At 37.0% G+C, this 14,717-nt stretch overlaps 1 protein-coding gene and 1 non-coding gene across 2 annotated transcripts in view; one reads left to right on the top strand and one right to left on the bottom strand.

The window, feature by feature from the left end:
* The window catches only part of TTN (titin), a 242,336-nt gene that overhangs the window by 79,676 nt on the left and 147,943 nt on the right, over positions 1–14,717 (bottom strand). Inside the window, exons 193-217 of the mRNA XM_075710465.1 lie at positions 13,965–14,091; positions 13,072–13,214; positions 10,447–10,570; positions 9,312–9,578; positions 9,067–9,164; positions 8,747–8,915; positions 8,388–8,654; positions 7,967–8,233; positions 7,597–7,875; positions 7,082–7,490; positions 6,846–6,970; positions 6,484–6,750; positions 5,595–5,864; positions 5,186–5,488; positions 4,761–5,063; positions 4,216–4,403; positions 4,014–4,128; positions 2,897–3,181; positions 2,455–2,606; positions 2,170–2,317; positions 1,856–2,033; positions 1,646–1,767; positions 1,260–1,547; positions 870–1,166; positions 571–757 (exon numbers count right to left, since the gene is read on the bottom strand). Coding sequence (XP_075566580.1) covers positions 571–757; positions 870–1,166; positions 1,260–1,547; positions 1,646–1,767; positions 1,856–2,033; positions 2,170–2,317; positions 2,455–2,606; positions 2,897–3,181; positions 4,014–4,128; positions 4,216–4,403; positions 4,761–5,063; positions 5,186–5,488; positions 5,595–5,864; positions 6,484–6,750; positions 6,846–6,970; positions 7,082–7,490; positions 7,597–7,875; positions 7,967–8,233; positions 8,388–8,654; positions 8,747–8,915; positions 9,067–9,164; positions 9,312–9,578; positions 10,447–10,570; positions 13,072–13,214; positions 13,965–14,091 — 5,378 coding nt within the window. The remainder of the gene's footprint in view (positions 1–570; positions 758–869; positions 1,167–1,259; positions 1,548–1,645; positions 1,768–1,855; positions 2,034–2,169; positions 2,318–2,454; positions 2,607–2,896; positions 3,182–4,013; positions 4,129–4,215; positions 4,404–4,760; positions 5,064–5,185; positions 5,489–5,594; positions 5,865–6,483; positions 6,751–6,845; positions 6,971–7,081; positions 7,491–7,596; positions 7,876–7,966; positions 8,234–8,387; positions 8,655–8,746; positions 8,916–9,066; positions 9,165–9,311; positions 9,579–10,446; positions 10,571–13,071; positions 13,215–13,964; positions 14,092–14,717) is intronic.
* Positions 3,594–3,676, top strand: TRNAL-CAG (transfer RNA leucine (anticodon CAG)). Its single transcript has one exon. It is a non-coding gene; the product is annotated as a tRNA-Leu (tRNA).

A 14,717-nucleotide genomic window follows, 5' to 3' on the forward strand; every position in this document is an offset into this window, starting at 1 on the left:
AGTTTGATTAAACCAAATGTACACATTAACTTATGCTTAAAATATTATTCTCTACTCTTCATATTACAGTTTACTTGGAAAATCTGAAAATACCCAAATTACTGCTAATGAAGTTTCATGAAATGGTGAATATTCAAAATAGGTATATTGTCAACAGTAAAATGGTGCACCATGACACAGAAACCAATGTTTTGAGAGCCATCTTACATTTTTGCATGCTCCATGGTTGTTAGTTAATATGAGTATCAGGAGAAAAAAAACCCCAGGGTTTTGGCAAATTGATACTTGAGATGGCTATGTCTGCCATTTTAGAATGTCTTAAGAATAGTCACATAGCACACAAATTATTAAGGATAACATTTTTAAAAAAGAGAGATGATTCTTTTTTCTGTAAAGACATTCTTCTTTAAAACTAACTATCAAAAAAGTATGCCACCAGATGTTAATTGGATCTAAAGTTATGGAAGCAAGGAAAAAAGTGTAAGGATGATGTAAAACTTGTTTAAAAGGCTATTGTTATATTTTTATGTCTCTGTGACCTATTTCAGACTAAACTGACTATAGTCTTACTTGAATGTTGTATCTTTCACTGGCATTTTATTGCATTTTATCCATTTATCTTGCTCAGGATCATATCTTTCAACCCAGTAGCCAGTTATGGGGCTGCCACCATCTTCATCTGGTTCATTCCATGTTAAGGTGACTGAATCTTTAGTGACCTCTGTAGGCTTGAGACCTGTTGGAGGGCCTGGTGGATCTGTATAAATTAATTAATTTTAAAATGCAAAACAAAAAACAAAATCATCACATATGGTTTCTTTCTCCTGTTAAAATATTGTAAAAATGTAACATTAATTTAATTAACTAACCAAATGAATATTTTGCAATGATAGGACTACACTGTGCTGGCTCTCCAATACCGTACATGTTCTCGGCACTGACTCGGAACACGTATTCTTTATGAGGAGTTAAATTGGTAGCTCTGAATTTTGTGTCCTTAATAGTTGATGACAACTTGTGCCATATTTCACTGTCTGTAGCTCTCTTCTCAAGGACATAGTTGGTAATTTTAGAACCCCCATCATCTCGTGGAGGATTCCACGTCAAAAGGCAGGATTCATTTGTGATTTCTGATACATCAAATGCAGCTGGTGGACCAGGTTTATCTGTAGAGGACAAGATGTGAATGTTAATCTTCTGCTTGCATACCTCAGTACATTACTAATGATTTTTGTAAACAACATAAAATACATGCATACCAAGAACATTAACTTCAACAACAGCAGTAGCACGTCCACTGGAATTTACAGCTTCTATAATGTAGGTTCCACTGTCACTCCTCTTGCTGTCTGTAATGGTGACTGTAGAACGATTAGGTTTGGTTTCAATGGTGATTCTGTCATCAGGTCTCAAAATTTTGTCAGCCTTGGTCCAAGTAATCTGGGGCTCAGGCTTTCCAGTTACTTTAGCTGGCAGCTCAATTTTAGTTCCAGCTTTCACAGTAAGTCCAGCAAGAAGCTTCACATCTAAGAAAATTTCTGGAGCCTCTGATTTAGGAGGGAATAAGAATGTTGTTATAGAAGCAGTATTTTAGAGACTGGTAAAAATAAAGCAGCTATTGTAATTCAATGATTGAGGTAATTACCTTTTGCATCAATGGCCTGAATATCATCTGTTGGCTTACTTGGCTTGCTAGCTCCTATTCTGTTCAAAGCCTTAACCCGATATGCATACCACTCTCCTTCCTTGAGTTTTGTTACTTCCATTCTATGTTAAAAAAAAAATTCAGATATTTACAGTGGTGAGGATGGCTCCTTAGTTGAAAGGATATACCTTCTGATGTTAATTTACTTACTTTGTTTCAACAACAGGCTCCCCACATATCTCCCACTTGTCTGTGCCACGTTGGGATTTTTCTACCAGATAACCCTTTATGCGGGCACCACCATCATATTTAGGAGGCTCCCATGTTAGGAAGATTCCTTTTGATGTTGGATTTCTCCACTTAACATTCTCTGGTGGATCAGGCACAGCTATTAAAAATTAAAAACATATGGGGTCTTAGAAACCAGTCTAAGGAAATTTTTATTTTTTTACATCTTATTTTGAAGAAAATCTCCAAGATTTCAGAAAGAGAAAATCATCAACAACGTGAAACAGTTGACTCACTTGCTGGTGCTGACATATTTACAGGTTCATCAATGTATGCAGGTTCTCCTGGGCCACATTTATTACATGCAGAAACTCTAAATAAATATTCTTTTCCTTGGATGAGGTCAGGTACAGTGAACTCTTGGTCAACAACATGATCCATAACCTAAAGAGAAGGAAGGCTCCAATGTGTTTCTAAAATTTATTTCCAAAGATCAACTACCAAAATGAGACACAAAATTCAGTAGCACATGTGGAAACAATATAGCAAATAGAAATTGAAATGAGAAAGAATGAACTTACTTTGTTCCATGTTTTCCGGCTTACTTCACGTTTTTCAATTACATAGCCAGTAACTGGACTTCCACCATCATCTTCTGGAGGTTCCCATGACAGCTGTACTGTGTTCTTGATTATGTCTAAAACTTTAAGTTCTCTTGGTGCACTTGGACGAGCTAGAAATCACAGAAATGGTATTAATTATTTTGTGATCAGAGTTTGACAGATGATCTCTATGTAATCTATCTGGCAGAAGGCTTACTCTTCTTAGTCCTTCTTCCTTAAACAACAAAGCTGGATATTGAAAACCAGAAAAGAGTTTTTCTGGAGGATGGATTTCTAGTTTTTAGTTATATTTTAATATACTTGGTTTACTGAAAGTTGTGTGATTTCACATGATTAACCTAATTAGGTTTTAGCAAGACAAATATGGAATGTTATTGCTAGAATATACACGCCTGCTTACCAATGACATTAACATTAATTTCTCCTGAAACAGATGACACAGGGTTTTTTAATGTTAAGCAATAAATTCCCTTGTCTGGACGTTCACTTGGAGTAATTACAAGTTCTGCAAAGGAGGCCGTGGTCTTCACTGTTACACGATCACCCTCTTCTAAGACTTGGTCACCAAAAGACCATGTGGCGGTTGGCACAGGATAGCCACCGATAGGAACACGGATCTTGATTGGCTCTGGAACAATAACTTCCAGCCCATCTTTAAATGCACTTAGGTCCATTGTAGGTCCAACTGGAAAAAGTGGAAAAGGAAAATGGATTCAGTGAAATATTTTCAGATATTCTGAATATGGCTAATGATAGCCGTGCTGAGAGGCTGATTCTGACTGTATCTCAGCCTGCAGGTTGGAGCTGTCTAGGCCTAGCTGTGGCTTACCAATCCCTACCTCTCCCAGCTAAAGGTTTTTTAGAAATATGTGTGATGATAAGGCAGCTTAGCATTATCAGGTAGGAGATCCAATTTACCCTTTAATACAAAAACTTTGTATTGCTTTGATTTTTTTTTTTTAATCTTCTCTGCCTTTCTCTCCTTCTGTTACCTCCCACCCTCCACAAAGCTAGATCAGGAGACAAAAGGTCATGCCTTGCTCTTACAGGCAACCTAATAGGTCTCTACCTAATATTACAGATAATAATTATTAGCGGTCAGGATGGCCGAGCGGTCTAAGGCGCTGCGTTCAGGTCGCAGTCTCCTCTGGAGGCGTGGGTTCGAATCCCACTCCTGACAGGTCCCTTTATCCCTGGAAGTGTTCAAAAAACGGGTAGATGTGGCACTTTGGGACATGGTTTAGTCTAGTCTACCCTTGATTGGTTTAGTGTGGACTTGGTAGTGTAGGTTAATGGTTGGACTGGATGATCTTAAAGGTCTTTTCCAACCTAAACTATTCTATGATTATCTGCAGAATTTGTCATGGAGGAGAAATAGCTCAGAATCTCAAAGGTCTAAGGCTCTTTATACTAGTTGGCATCACAGTTATCTGGTGAAAAATATACATTACCCACAAGATGTACTTTAATTGTGTCTTATCTGATTAATTATCTTTAATAAATAGCATATGGCTTACCAAAAGTATCATCTGCAGTTAATGGCCCAATAGCCTCCGCTGGGTCAGACACACCAGCTGCATTTTCTGCTGAGACTCTGTAGTAATAACGGGATCCTGGTTTCAATCCAGTTACCTAGAAATCACAATTAACCATTTAGTAACTCATATTAAAAATGATCTACACATTTTGAGTACTTTGTTGATGAACAGAACATCTTACCTTAAAAGTAAGAGCAGGTACTAGTTTTGGGTTACAGCGAATCCACTTGTCTGTTCCTTCTTCTTGCCTTTCAACAATATAGCCTAATACTGGACTTCCTCCATCTTTGAGAGGAGGTTCCCATGTGAGCTGCACTGATGACTTAGTTTGATCTGAATGATCAAGGTTAATGGGAGGACTTGGTCTCTCTGAAAATAATTTGAGAGAAATAAATTTTCGCAGCTGGTAAAGGAGTATGGTTCTGCATATCAGCTGTCTATACCTTAAAGTACTCTTTTTAAAGCCTTTGCATAGCTTTTTCTAAACCAGTTTTTTAAATTGAGGTTGGATCCTAATTTCAGAGCAAAAATATTTGGAGTTCTTACTGAACTAAATGGTAGCAAGGTATTTCTGATATGTTTGAAGGACAAAAGTATGAAAAATCTAGTTGTACATGGTATTTGCAGCACACGTTTCTTGATTGAACTTTACTGCATGCATAATACATGAACAGCCAAAATGTCCCTATCTCATAATGTAATCACAATCAGTGCTTGCATACTTACTGATTGGGTCCATAATTTTTACTGCACGCGTAGCAGGACTTGGTTTGCCAACTCCAACCATGTTTCGAGCTCTTACTCTGAAGAAATATTCTTCATTTTCCACAACATCAGTCAGGACAGCTGACAGTTCATCAGCTCCAGTGGTCATAGTTGGCTCCCATTTTATGGAAGCTCTGTTACGCAGTTCAATAACGTAGCCAGTAATTGGAGATCCTCCATCATACTCAGGTGGTTCCCAGGTAAGTGTAGCTCCAAACCTGTTCACATCGGTAACTTCTACATTTTGAGGAGGACCGGGAACTTCTGCATTTTATTTTAGGGAGAAAAAGGAAAAACAAGGTATGTGGTTTTTACCTATTGTTAGAGTTTGTAATGCTTTTTCTACACTGTTATCAAACACTGAGTTTCTCGTAACTTCTGCTCACCAAATTTGCTCCTAGCTTCCACAGGTCTCTCTGTTTCCACTGGCTCACCAGTGCCCACTCTGTTCCGTGCACTAACACGGAAGAGGTACTCAACTCCTCCTTTTTGAAGTCCAGTAACAGTGTATTCACAACTTTCAGCACGATCAGTGACCATAATCCAGGTCTTACGCTTGATATCACGTCTTTCAATGACGTAGCCTATTATTTTACTTCCACCATCACTTTCTGGTTCTTGCCAGGCAAGGCCAACTTCACCATCATAAGTTTCAGTGACTTCCAAGTTTCTAACTGGACCTGGAACATCTGACAAAGATAGGACAACATTTTAGGGCATTGCATCTTTTTTTTTTTTTTTTCCCCCTCTGGCTTAAATAAATATAATCAAGGTTTTAATAATGGGAGTACTTACCAATGACCTCTACGTTGATGAATGCTTCTGCCTGGCCATGTTTGTTTCGAAGTATAACCTTGTACCTTCCCTTATCTGATTTCTTTGCTTCATAAATTTTGAAGGTAGTGCAGTCAGTTGTTGTATCAACAGTTGTTGTGGGCAGACTTTCCTCCCCTTTCAACCACTCAGCTTCTGCTCTTGGGTAGGCATCGTATGGAACAGTCATAGTTAAAGGCTTCCCAACATCAACCACAAGGTTTTGATCACCAGTCTTGATTCTAGGTGCAGCTAAGGAAGATCAATGCGACAACTAAGTACTTACATATAAAAAAAGATCGATACATTTGTGTAGTTAGCAAAGAAGCTAACGTAGAAAAGTGAAAGGAGCTGTTGTGTGAATTCTAAGTAAATCCTTCATACACTCATTGGATTAGTCCAGAGAAAGAAACTCAGGCTGGTTGGTATGTATTGTGTTCTCCTCTAAAATCAGGGAAGAGGGAGTTGCTTTTTGAGCATTAATTTAATATATTTTATTGGTCTGATCCTGTAAAATAGACAAATTAGGAATTAAATGTCTTATATGACTGAGTAGGCCAAATAATTTTCATGTTTTAGATCTGCAGTGACCTAATGAAAAGGTTCTGTCTCCTTTAAGCTCAGTTCATGCTCTTTGGTATAGACACTGAAAATGGCCTATATTTTCCTCAACAGTTGGATTGGCATGGTATAATAAAAAATGTTTGTTGCCTGAATTATAATTCATACAGTTTAACAGACTTGCACTGGTCTCAGCCTGATTGTGTATTCATTTTAATTCAGCTCTTTGAAAGAACAAAAATCAATGTAGTTAAATAGTTAATTCACTAATCTAAGATTTTATAAAAGACATGCAAAGCAAGCTACTTACCAGCTAATTCAAGCTTAGCTCTAGCTTCCTTATCTTTGGCAATAAATCTGTATTCTCCTTGGTCACGGGGCTTTATCTCGCACACCTGCAGCCTGTGAACCTTTCCTTCACTCATCATCTGATGTTTGTCACCTTGGACAATAATCATGTTGTTTCTCAACCACTTGACCTCCACACCATCTTTGTTCAACTCCGCCATGAAGATGACATCTGCACCAGGAGCTTCATAAATATCTTGTGGTGGTCGGATGATCTCAACAGGGATTTCTGAAATAAATGTCAATTCATTTGGCATTATTTGTGTATTGTTTCTATTATTACTAAATAATGAAGAAATAAATCCTATTCAATTTTACTCATACCTTCAACAAAAAGTCTTGCCCTGGATTTCCTGTCATCCACTCCACAGGAATATTCACACTCATCATCTAGTCTACAGTCTTTTATGATTAATCTGTGCAGATTTCCATCCTTTTCAAACTGGTATCTTTATGGGGGAGAAGAGTAAGCCTCTTAGTAGTATTTTGGTTTCCAGACAAAGCAACAAAGTAAAGCAAGCATGTTCAGCATATTAACAAGCATAATAAAATGTACATACTTTTTGCCTTCTTTGATTTCTCTTCCATTTCTGTACCATCTTACACTGGCTTTCTCTTTGGAAAGCTGGCACGTAAAGATGGCATCATCAAATTCAGTGACGGTCTGGTCCCTGAGATGTTCAATGAAGTCTGCTGGTGCTTCTGTGATGAGAAGCTCTGCAACAGATTTGTCTTGCCCAGCTGTAACAGTGTATTCACCTTCATCTATAAACCCACAGTCTTTAATGATGAGTGAGTGTTTGTATTTATCAATTTTGTACAAAACGCGCTTGTTGAATGTAATCTCTTCACCATTCTTTGTCCATTTAAGGGTTGCATTAAGGCGATTGACTTTGCACCAGAATGTGACAGTTTTCTTTTCCATGGTCTCAATGTCTTCAAGGGGCTCAACAATTCTGAGATCCTCCTCTGTTAAGACAGAAAACCCAAACTGATTAATTTACATCCTCATGATCCTGATGTAAAATTGAATGTAAGATGATGACATAAATTTAATACAGTGCAAGTTATTTACCTAATACTGTTAAGGCAGCAGAGCTTTTGACGTGTTCACCTCTCTGGTTTGACAGTGAGATGGTATAGGTAGCTTGATCTTTCAACTGTGCATCTCTGATTCTGAGAGTGTAAACTAAATCCTTCTGGACAATAATATATTTTGCACTATCAAATATTGCATCACCATTTTTGTACCACTTCTCTTTGGCACCTTCTTTATTGACTTCACAGTTGAAGATAATTTCTTGACCCTCATTAACTTCTTGGTCCTTAAGGGGAGTTATGATCCTGAGTTTTTCTGAAAATGAGAAAATAGAAGAAATAGGACATCATGTACTATAAGGAATGCAACAAAATATGCACCTGCACATTGATAACGTAAAGCTTACCAATCACTGTTAAGCGTGCTGTAGCTTTAGCTTCACCAACCATGACAGTATATTTTCCCGCATCTCTTAGAATAGAGTCTTTGACCACAAGTGTTCTTTTTTTGCCATCTGAAATAATGTCGTACTTTTCACCAGGCTCCAGGATCATGTCACCCCTCAGCCACTGCACTGTAATTGCCTCTTTGGATACTGAACAGACAAATTCAGCTTTGTCTCCTTCAAGCACCTCAAGATTTTGTGGTCTGGTAAGAAATTCTGCTGCAAGTTCTGAAAGAAAACATTTTTGTAGATATATATGATTTTGTTTTATTTTTTACTTATGAAGACAATAAAACAAGTTGTGTATTTGTACTGATTTTTAAAATTTTTCATTTTAAATTTTTTTTTCCAGAAAACAAGGCCACCAAAGTAACTCCCTTACCATGTACAGTAAGTTTTCCTGTTGTACTAGAGCTTGGGAGCTTGCAAGTATATTTGCCAGCATCTTCAGGATGAGCATTACGTATGAGAAGAATTCTCTTCCGGCCATCAGAAATGTGTTCAAACCTGCCACCATCAGGCACCTCTTCATCTCCTTTAAACCAAGTAACGTCGGCATTAGGCTTTGAAACTTCACAGATCAATTTTACAGTGTCATTTTCATTTACTTCAAGATCAGGAAGATTTTTCGTGAAAACAGCCTCTTCCTCTGCAACAAGAATTTAGAAAGATGATTAAGGCCTTTCATCAAAAAAACGTTTTTTCTTGTTCATAGATTAGATTCTAAAACAGTGTGTTTACCTATCACTGTAAGCAGGCCAGAAGTTCTAGCTGTTTTTGCTTCACAGGCATATTCAGCTTCATCATCGAAGACACACTTATTGACAACAAGAATGCGTTCTGCACCTTTGGAAATTATGTCATACTTTTTGCCTTTTCTAATTTCAATGCCATCCTTAAACCACTTCACCTGTTTTAGAACAAATCAACATGGTTATTAATATTAACATACTCATCATAGATTTCAGTTGTGTATTCTTTTGTAACAGCACAATAAAGTTGTCAATTTAAAAAAAGCTCTAGCTGAAGCAGTTACTCAGATAAAAAGTATTATTATTGACCTTGACACCTGGACGAGAAATTTCACATTCAAACCGAGCAGATTGTTTTTCTTTAACTTCCAGGTCTGTTAGGGGTTTCAGGAACTCCACACGAATAGCTATAAGAGAAAAGAAAGTTTTTAGTAGAAGGAAGTCTCTGGTAGAGAAGAATAAATTGCTGACATTGGTATTATTGCCAGTCATAGACACTAGTACATAACATTTATAGCACTTAGACATTTTGTAGAAAATTGTAAATCACTCACGTTCTACATTGAGAAAACATGATGTCTTAAAATCCTTAGCATCACAGGTATATGTTTTTGCATCATCCAGTGTGCAGCCATGGATAATGAGTTTTCTGACCCTGCCATCAGAAATGATATCATACTTCTTTGTTTTGTGAATTTCTTCTCCATTTTTGAACCATTTAACTTTTGCATTTTCCCTGGAAACTTCACATTCCAGTATTGCAGTGGCCTCCTCTTCAACAGTCTGGTCCTCAAGTGGTTTAGTAAATTCAACTGGGGGTTCTAAAAGAAACAGATAGATTTTTGATAGAAAAGATCTAAATAATAGCCAGCCCTCTGCTAGTAAAGAACTGTCCCATACTGTTCACTGATTTTTCCTTGACTGAATAATCAAAAAGGCTCTTAGATGTCTCTGCTGAAGGGATTTATTTATTTTTTTTATTTTTAATGCCCAGACATGTTCAGTTAATTCAGCTAATTTCCTCATTTTCAGCCTACTGTAAGATTAGACTGAATGATATCCTTGTCCTGGTGTTTTTATTCACAAATCATCACAAAGCCTTGCAACTCAGTTTCTTTAGCTGAACTACACCCATGTGATCTCAGTGACTCTGAAGTTATACTGTGAACTTAAGGAATCATTTTTTTTATTTTTTCTTGAATTACTAAATTAGGTAGAAGTGTGTGCAACTTTTTGAGTTCTTAACCATACATAGCTTGCAAGCAGTGCAAGTGCATATACAGTCAATGTTATGTCCCTTGACTGATGGTGTAGTTGTGCTCTCATAGGTTTCTGGATACTCCAAAGAACAGAAAAAAGCCATTGGGAGCCATAAAGGCCAGTATTTGCAGATCATCTTGAGGCCAATTGAATGTTCAAGTCTGCAATGAAGTCCTGGAAATCCTAATGAACTGATTCATCTCCCACATCTGACATGTTTCAAGTATTTCCCCCTTTCCTCAACTCTTCTGTGAAGCATAAAGATTTTAACTAAGCGGCTTTTTTAACCAGTAAAGTTGTCTACCAGTCCAATATTGTATGTATGATCCTACTAATCTGATACATCGTGTATATTAACATCCTATTCCAGGGTGAATCATGAATGGACCATTAGCACTGACTATGGTATAACTAAAATGACTGACTTACCTTTCACAAAAAGATTTGCTTGAGTTCTGAAATCTTTTGCTGTCAGTGATACCTCTCCTGCATCTGTTAACTTGACATCTCTAAGAATAAGTGTGTGAACTCTCCCTTCAGCACGTGTCATGACCTTATAAAATAGACAAAAAACCCTTTGTAAGTATCTACAATAAATATTTAAGAAATATTTCATGAAATAGCATTGATATTTATTGTTATCTGTGGAGTTTGATTGTTTGCTTTCAAATAAAATTTCAATAATTTCCTTTTGTATATACTAGATATAGCTCAAGACACAAATGCTTTGAGGATTTTAAGAACCATTTCTGTTTTGTCCTTCCACTTACAAGAAATTGTAATTTTAAATTTCCCCATGTTTAAAGGTATTTGTTTCCTTGTATTAGAAAACCTGAGTCTACTATCAAAGTTCAAAATGAGGCTGACTTGAGATCATGTTTATTTTGAACAGGTACTATTACACGCCACAATAAGTAAATTTATAGGAAAAACTTGGTATTACTCCTAGCTACATCTACAGTAAAAACTTTCAGAGAGATATAAAGAGGTTTGGCACCCCCCTCATACACTGTTTTGTAAATGACAATTTGACTTTCTATTATTAAATTTTGGTAAAAAATTCTGCCTAAAAAACTCATTTCTGTATTGATCTATTGCTGAAGCTACTTTGCAATCATGAGTTTGAATTGGGCTACTCCTACACAAATATCCCTTTTCTCTAGGAGTGGACCCAGGGGATTCAAGGATACATCCTGCATTGCAGCCATTAAGAGGGCTGCTACTCTTTCATGCCGTAAATTTTAACATAGGTCTTGAAGAATTCTATTTATTTATTTTCAGAGAAGTATGTGATCAAGTAGTAGGTGATGATTTAGAAAAATGAAGGGAAAAAGTGAGCTTCTGCTAAGGAAGAAGCATAAAAGATTAAGTTACTTTTGAGGAGGCAGTCTCTTTTGCTTCAGGGGGAAGGAAGGAACTAAGAGGCTGTCCTTCCTCCCAAACGGTTGTTGTGTCCCTGAAAACTAGCTCTAGTGAATGCTCATCTGAAAGAGATTGAGATGAAGCCAAGCATATATTTGACCAAGATAAGCAGTAAAGATAAAAAAGAAGTCACTTCAATAAAGTTTATATGTGTACAGCTGAATGCCAGCCACAGAGGTACAATAATGGTTTGAATTAAATCAGCTGAAATGAAACACTTGTACAATTAGATTGATTGTTGAACACAGTAGTAAAAGTGTTTCAAGAGGCTATTTTAAATGGGCAGAAAGCGATGCATCAAGGAAATATATGGTTTAGTATGAATTTCTTCTTGATAACATTTCAACTGAAGTCAAATGATGGTTTTGACTGTATATGTAAACGGAATGAAAATCTAGATTCTTTTTTTCTATGTAATGAAAAAGATAGCTCAGACAGAAAAGAACAAAATAATGTTCCATCATACAGAATATTGAACATATAATATTTTTCTTGCCAGGCAGTAATAACTATCAAGCCGCTGCACTGATCAATAGCTTTCTACATTTTTACTCCTAGACTCAGAAGTGATTACCTTGATTTATTACATATCTCATCTTCTGAGTTTGAATTTTTTTTATCTGTCCTTAAATACTGTAATAGGGTCACCTATCACCATGATCTTTTTTTTTCTATTTCTATATTCTATTTTTTACGAAACAGTTTTTATTTAGCCAAATTTGGTGAAGCTCAGAAAGACCTAGTAAAACCTGAAAAGAATATGTTAAAATTGTATTTAAAAGAAAAATTCTGTAGCAAAGTATTTGCTAAAATATTATCAGCAGCATTATTATGGGTTATGAAACTTTGCTAGGTCATGTAATGCCTTGAAAGTTTGCTTTGTCGGAGGTTTCCAATTTGTATTTTCATTTGCATTGTTTGCCTTAAGCCTAGTACATAAAAAAGAAGTGTTAAAGCCAGTGATACCCATTTATACTTTATATTTCTTAATGTATTTCTTTATGTTTCTGTATGTATTTCCCCTACCATTAACTTTAAATATTAAACTGACTGCATTCCAGGCTGCTCAGATCTTCTAGTTAAGAACCAGCACTTGATGAAGGGTTAAAAATAGCTAGTGAGAAGTGCTTGATAAGCAAATTGCCCCAGAAAGTTATCTGGAGAGCCAGAACAAATGCCTGAAATGGAATCTGAATCCTCTTAATCCCCTTATATGCAGAATCGGACTGCAGTTCAGCATTCAGGAGAAAAAAAGCATTTCCTGATAGCACCTTTCAAAACCCTCTCACTATAACTACAATTAACCTGAGCAAAAATCATTCAGTACCCCTGTGGCTGAGTCTCCAACGGAATCAGGCGTAAAATCCCTGTTGTAATGATTGATATTTTGGATCCTTAGTTTCCCTTTATATGATAAATACTTGTAGTATTACAGAATACTGGAATTTCTGGGGGAAAATATGCTATATCTGATTTAGTGAGGATTCACCATTTGGCACAACAGTACTACTGTATCACGTGCCTCAGTACTTCTACTGGCAGAGAGTAAATGAGAAATAAAGAAGGAGAAGAGAGTTGAAAGAGAGGAAAGAGGAGGAAACATGAGGAAAAATAAAAGTTTCGTTTCTTTACCTTATCACTGGGCTCCAGTTTCTTTCCTTGCAGGAACCACTCTACTGGGATTCCCTCATAAGAGAGTTCGCAATCGAAGGTTGCTGATTCCCCAGCTGTCACTGTTACATCCTTGAGGGGTCTCAGCAAGCCAATTACTCGAGCTTGGTAAGGAGAAGACATCATTTTCAGGTTAGTCACTTCTACCCAAGAGAGAGCTGCTGCCCTTATGTACTAATCTCCATGGTGGCTTCCCTCAAGAGAAACAGACATCGCAATGCTGCTCTTTAAATTCCCTAAATAGAAGAGGCCACCCTAGGTTTTTAGGGGGAGGGATGGTCACCTAAAATTTCCTATTTGCAGAGCGTGTTTCTTTAAATTGAACAAGGTCAGCAGGAAAGTTGCCATGCATCTGTCTGCCTGCCAAGCCTTGCATGCCTCTTGCTAGATAAGGCATGTGTTTTCCAAAATAGCAAGGGCTAGGATTGTAGTGGGAGACAAGTGTTCTTCAACTGTGTGGTCTGTCCCTGTCCATCAAGCCCTTAACCCTATCCCCAGACATCATTGTGATCCCATCCTCTCAGGTTAACATGATACTTTAATGCAGTAAAGCCTTTGCTTGTAATACTTTGATTTCATAACAACATATGATGCCAGACCATGAAGCAGCCTTCAAGGCCATCTCCTTCTTTTTACTTCTCCTACATGAATAAACTATATACAAGGTTAAAAAATATATAGGACATTCCTTAAGTAAAAAATAAGATGGCTGGAGTAATTAATCATTGAGTTGCTGTTCTGGACAGAATTGCTGTGGGTTCAATACAGTATTGAGATTTGTCCACCCGTTCCAAAGAAGCAATGAGTACCTTGTTTTCACTTAATTAATTAATTTCAGTCTAAAAGACACTTACGTTTCACTCGGAGGTGAGCACCAGATTTGGCATTTGCTGCTTGAAAATCTACTCCTCCTGCTTGATCTAAGCGTACATTGTACAGTGTAAGGAAGTGCTTCTTCCCTTCCTCCTTGATTTCACATTCCTGCAAAGCGAAAGTGAAACAATTTTTTCAGTATCTTTTTTGTGCTCCTCACAAGTGCCCCTACTTCTCCTCATATCATGCATCTGTATCTCCTCCTCCATTCACAACACTTAGGCACACTGCCACCTGCAATATACCTTACAAACTTTCATTCATAGGCCTTTCCTTTTAAAGTCTCTTCCTTATACAGTCTGCTTCCTCTTAGAAAAAAAGTGCAAGAGGCAACACACTCGTGTTGGTGAATGGTATGTGCTGATTGACTAGCCAATACATCCATATATAGACCACTCAGAAGCCTAAGAGAACTAGAAATTACTAAGCTTGTGCTGTGACCTTTCCTTGAGAAGGATCCTTTCCTCTTATCCAGACACCAATTTTCACAGAACTTCCGATCTTTGTGTATTATTCACATTGGTACTGTGACATTGAAGAGTTGCCAAATTATTGGCAGTTGTGATTGTATTGTTTCTTAATTTTCCAGATCCGCCCAGCAAGGAATTAAGAATATTTCATTAAGCCCTATACCATTTTAAACCAATTTTAGCTGTCATAGTAATGGAAAAGAGCTTGAAAATGTGATCTACATCTATTTAAACCAAACGTAACTCAAAACCCAAAGGTAAATG

This window comes from Pelecanus crispus, chromosome 5, assembly GCF_030463565.1.
Source record: "Pelecanus crispus isolate bPelCri1 chromosome 5, bPelCri1.pri, whole genome shotgun sequence".
In the NCBI taxonomy this organism is placed as follows: Eukaryota; Metazoa; Chordata; class Aves; order Pelecaniformes; family Pelecanidae; genus Pelecanus; species Pelecanus crispus.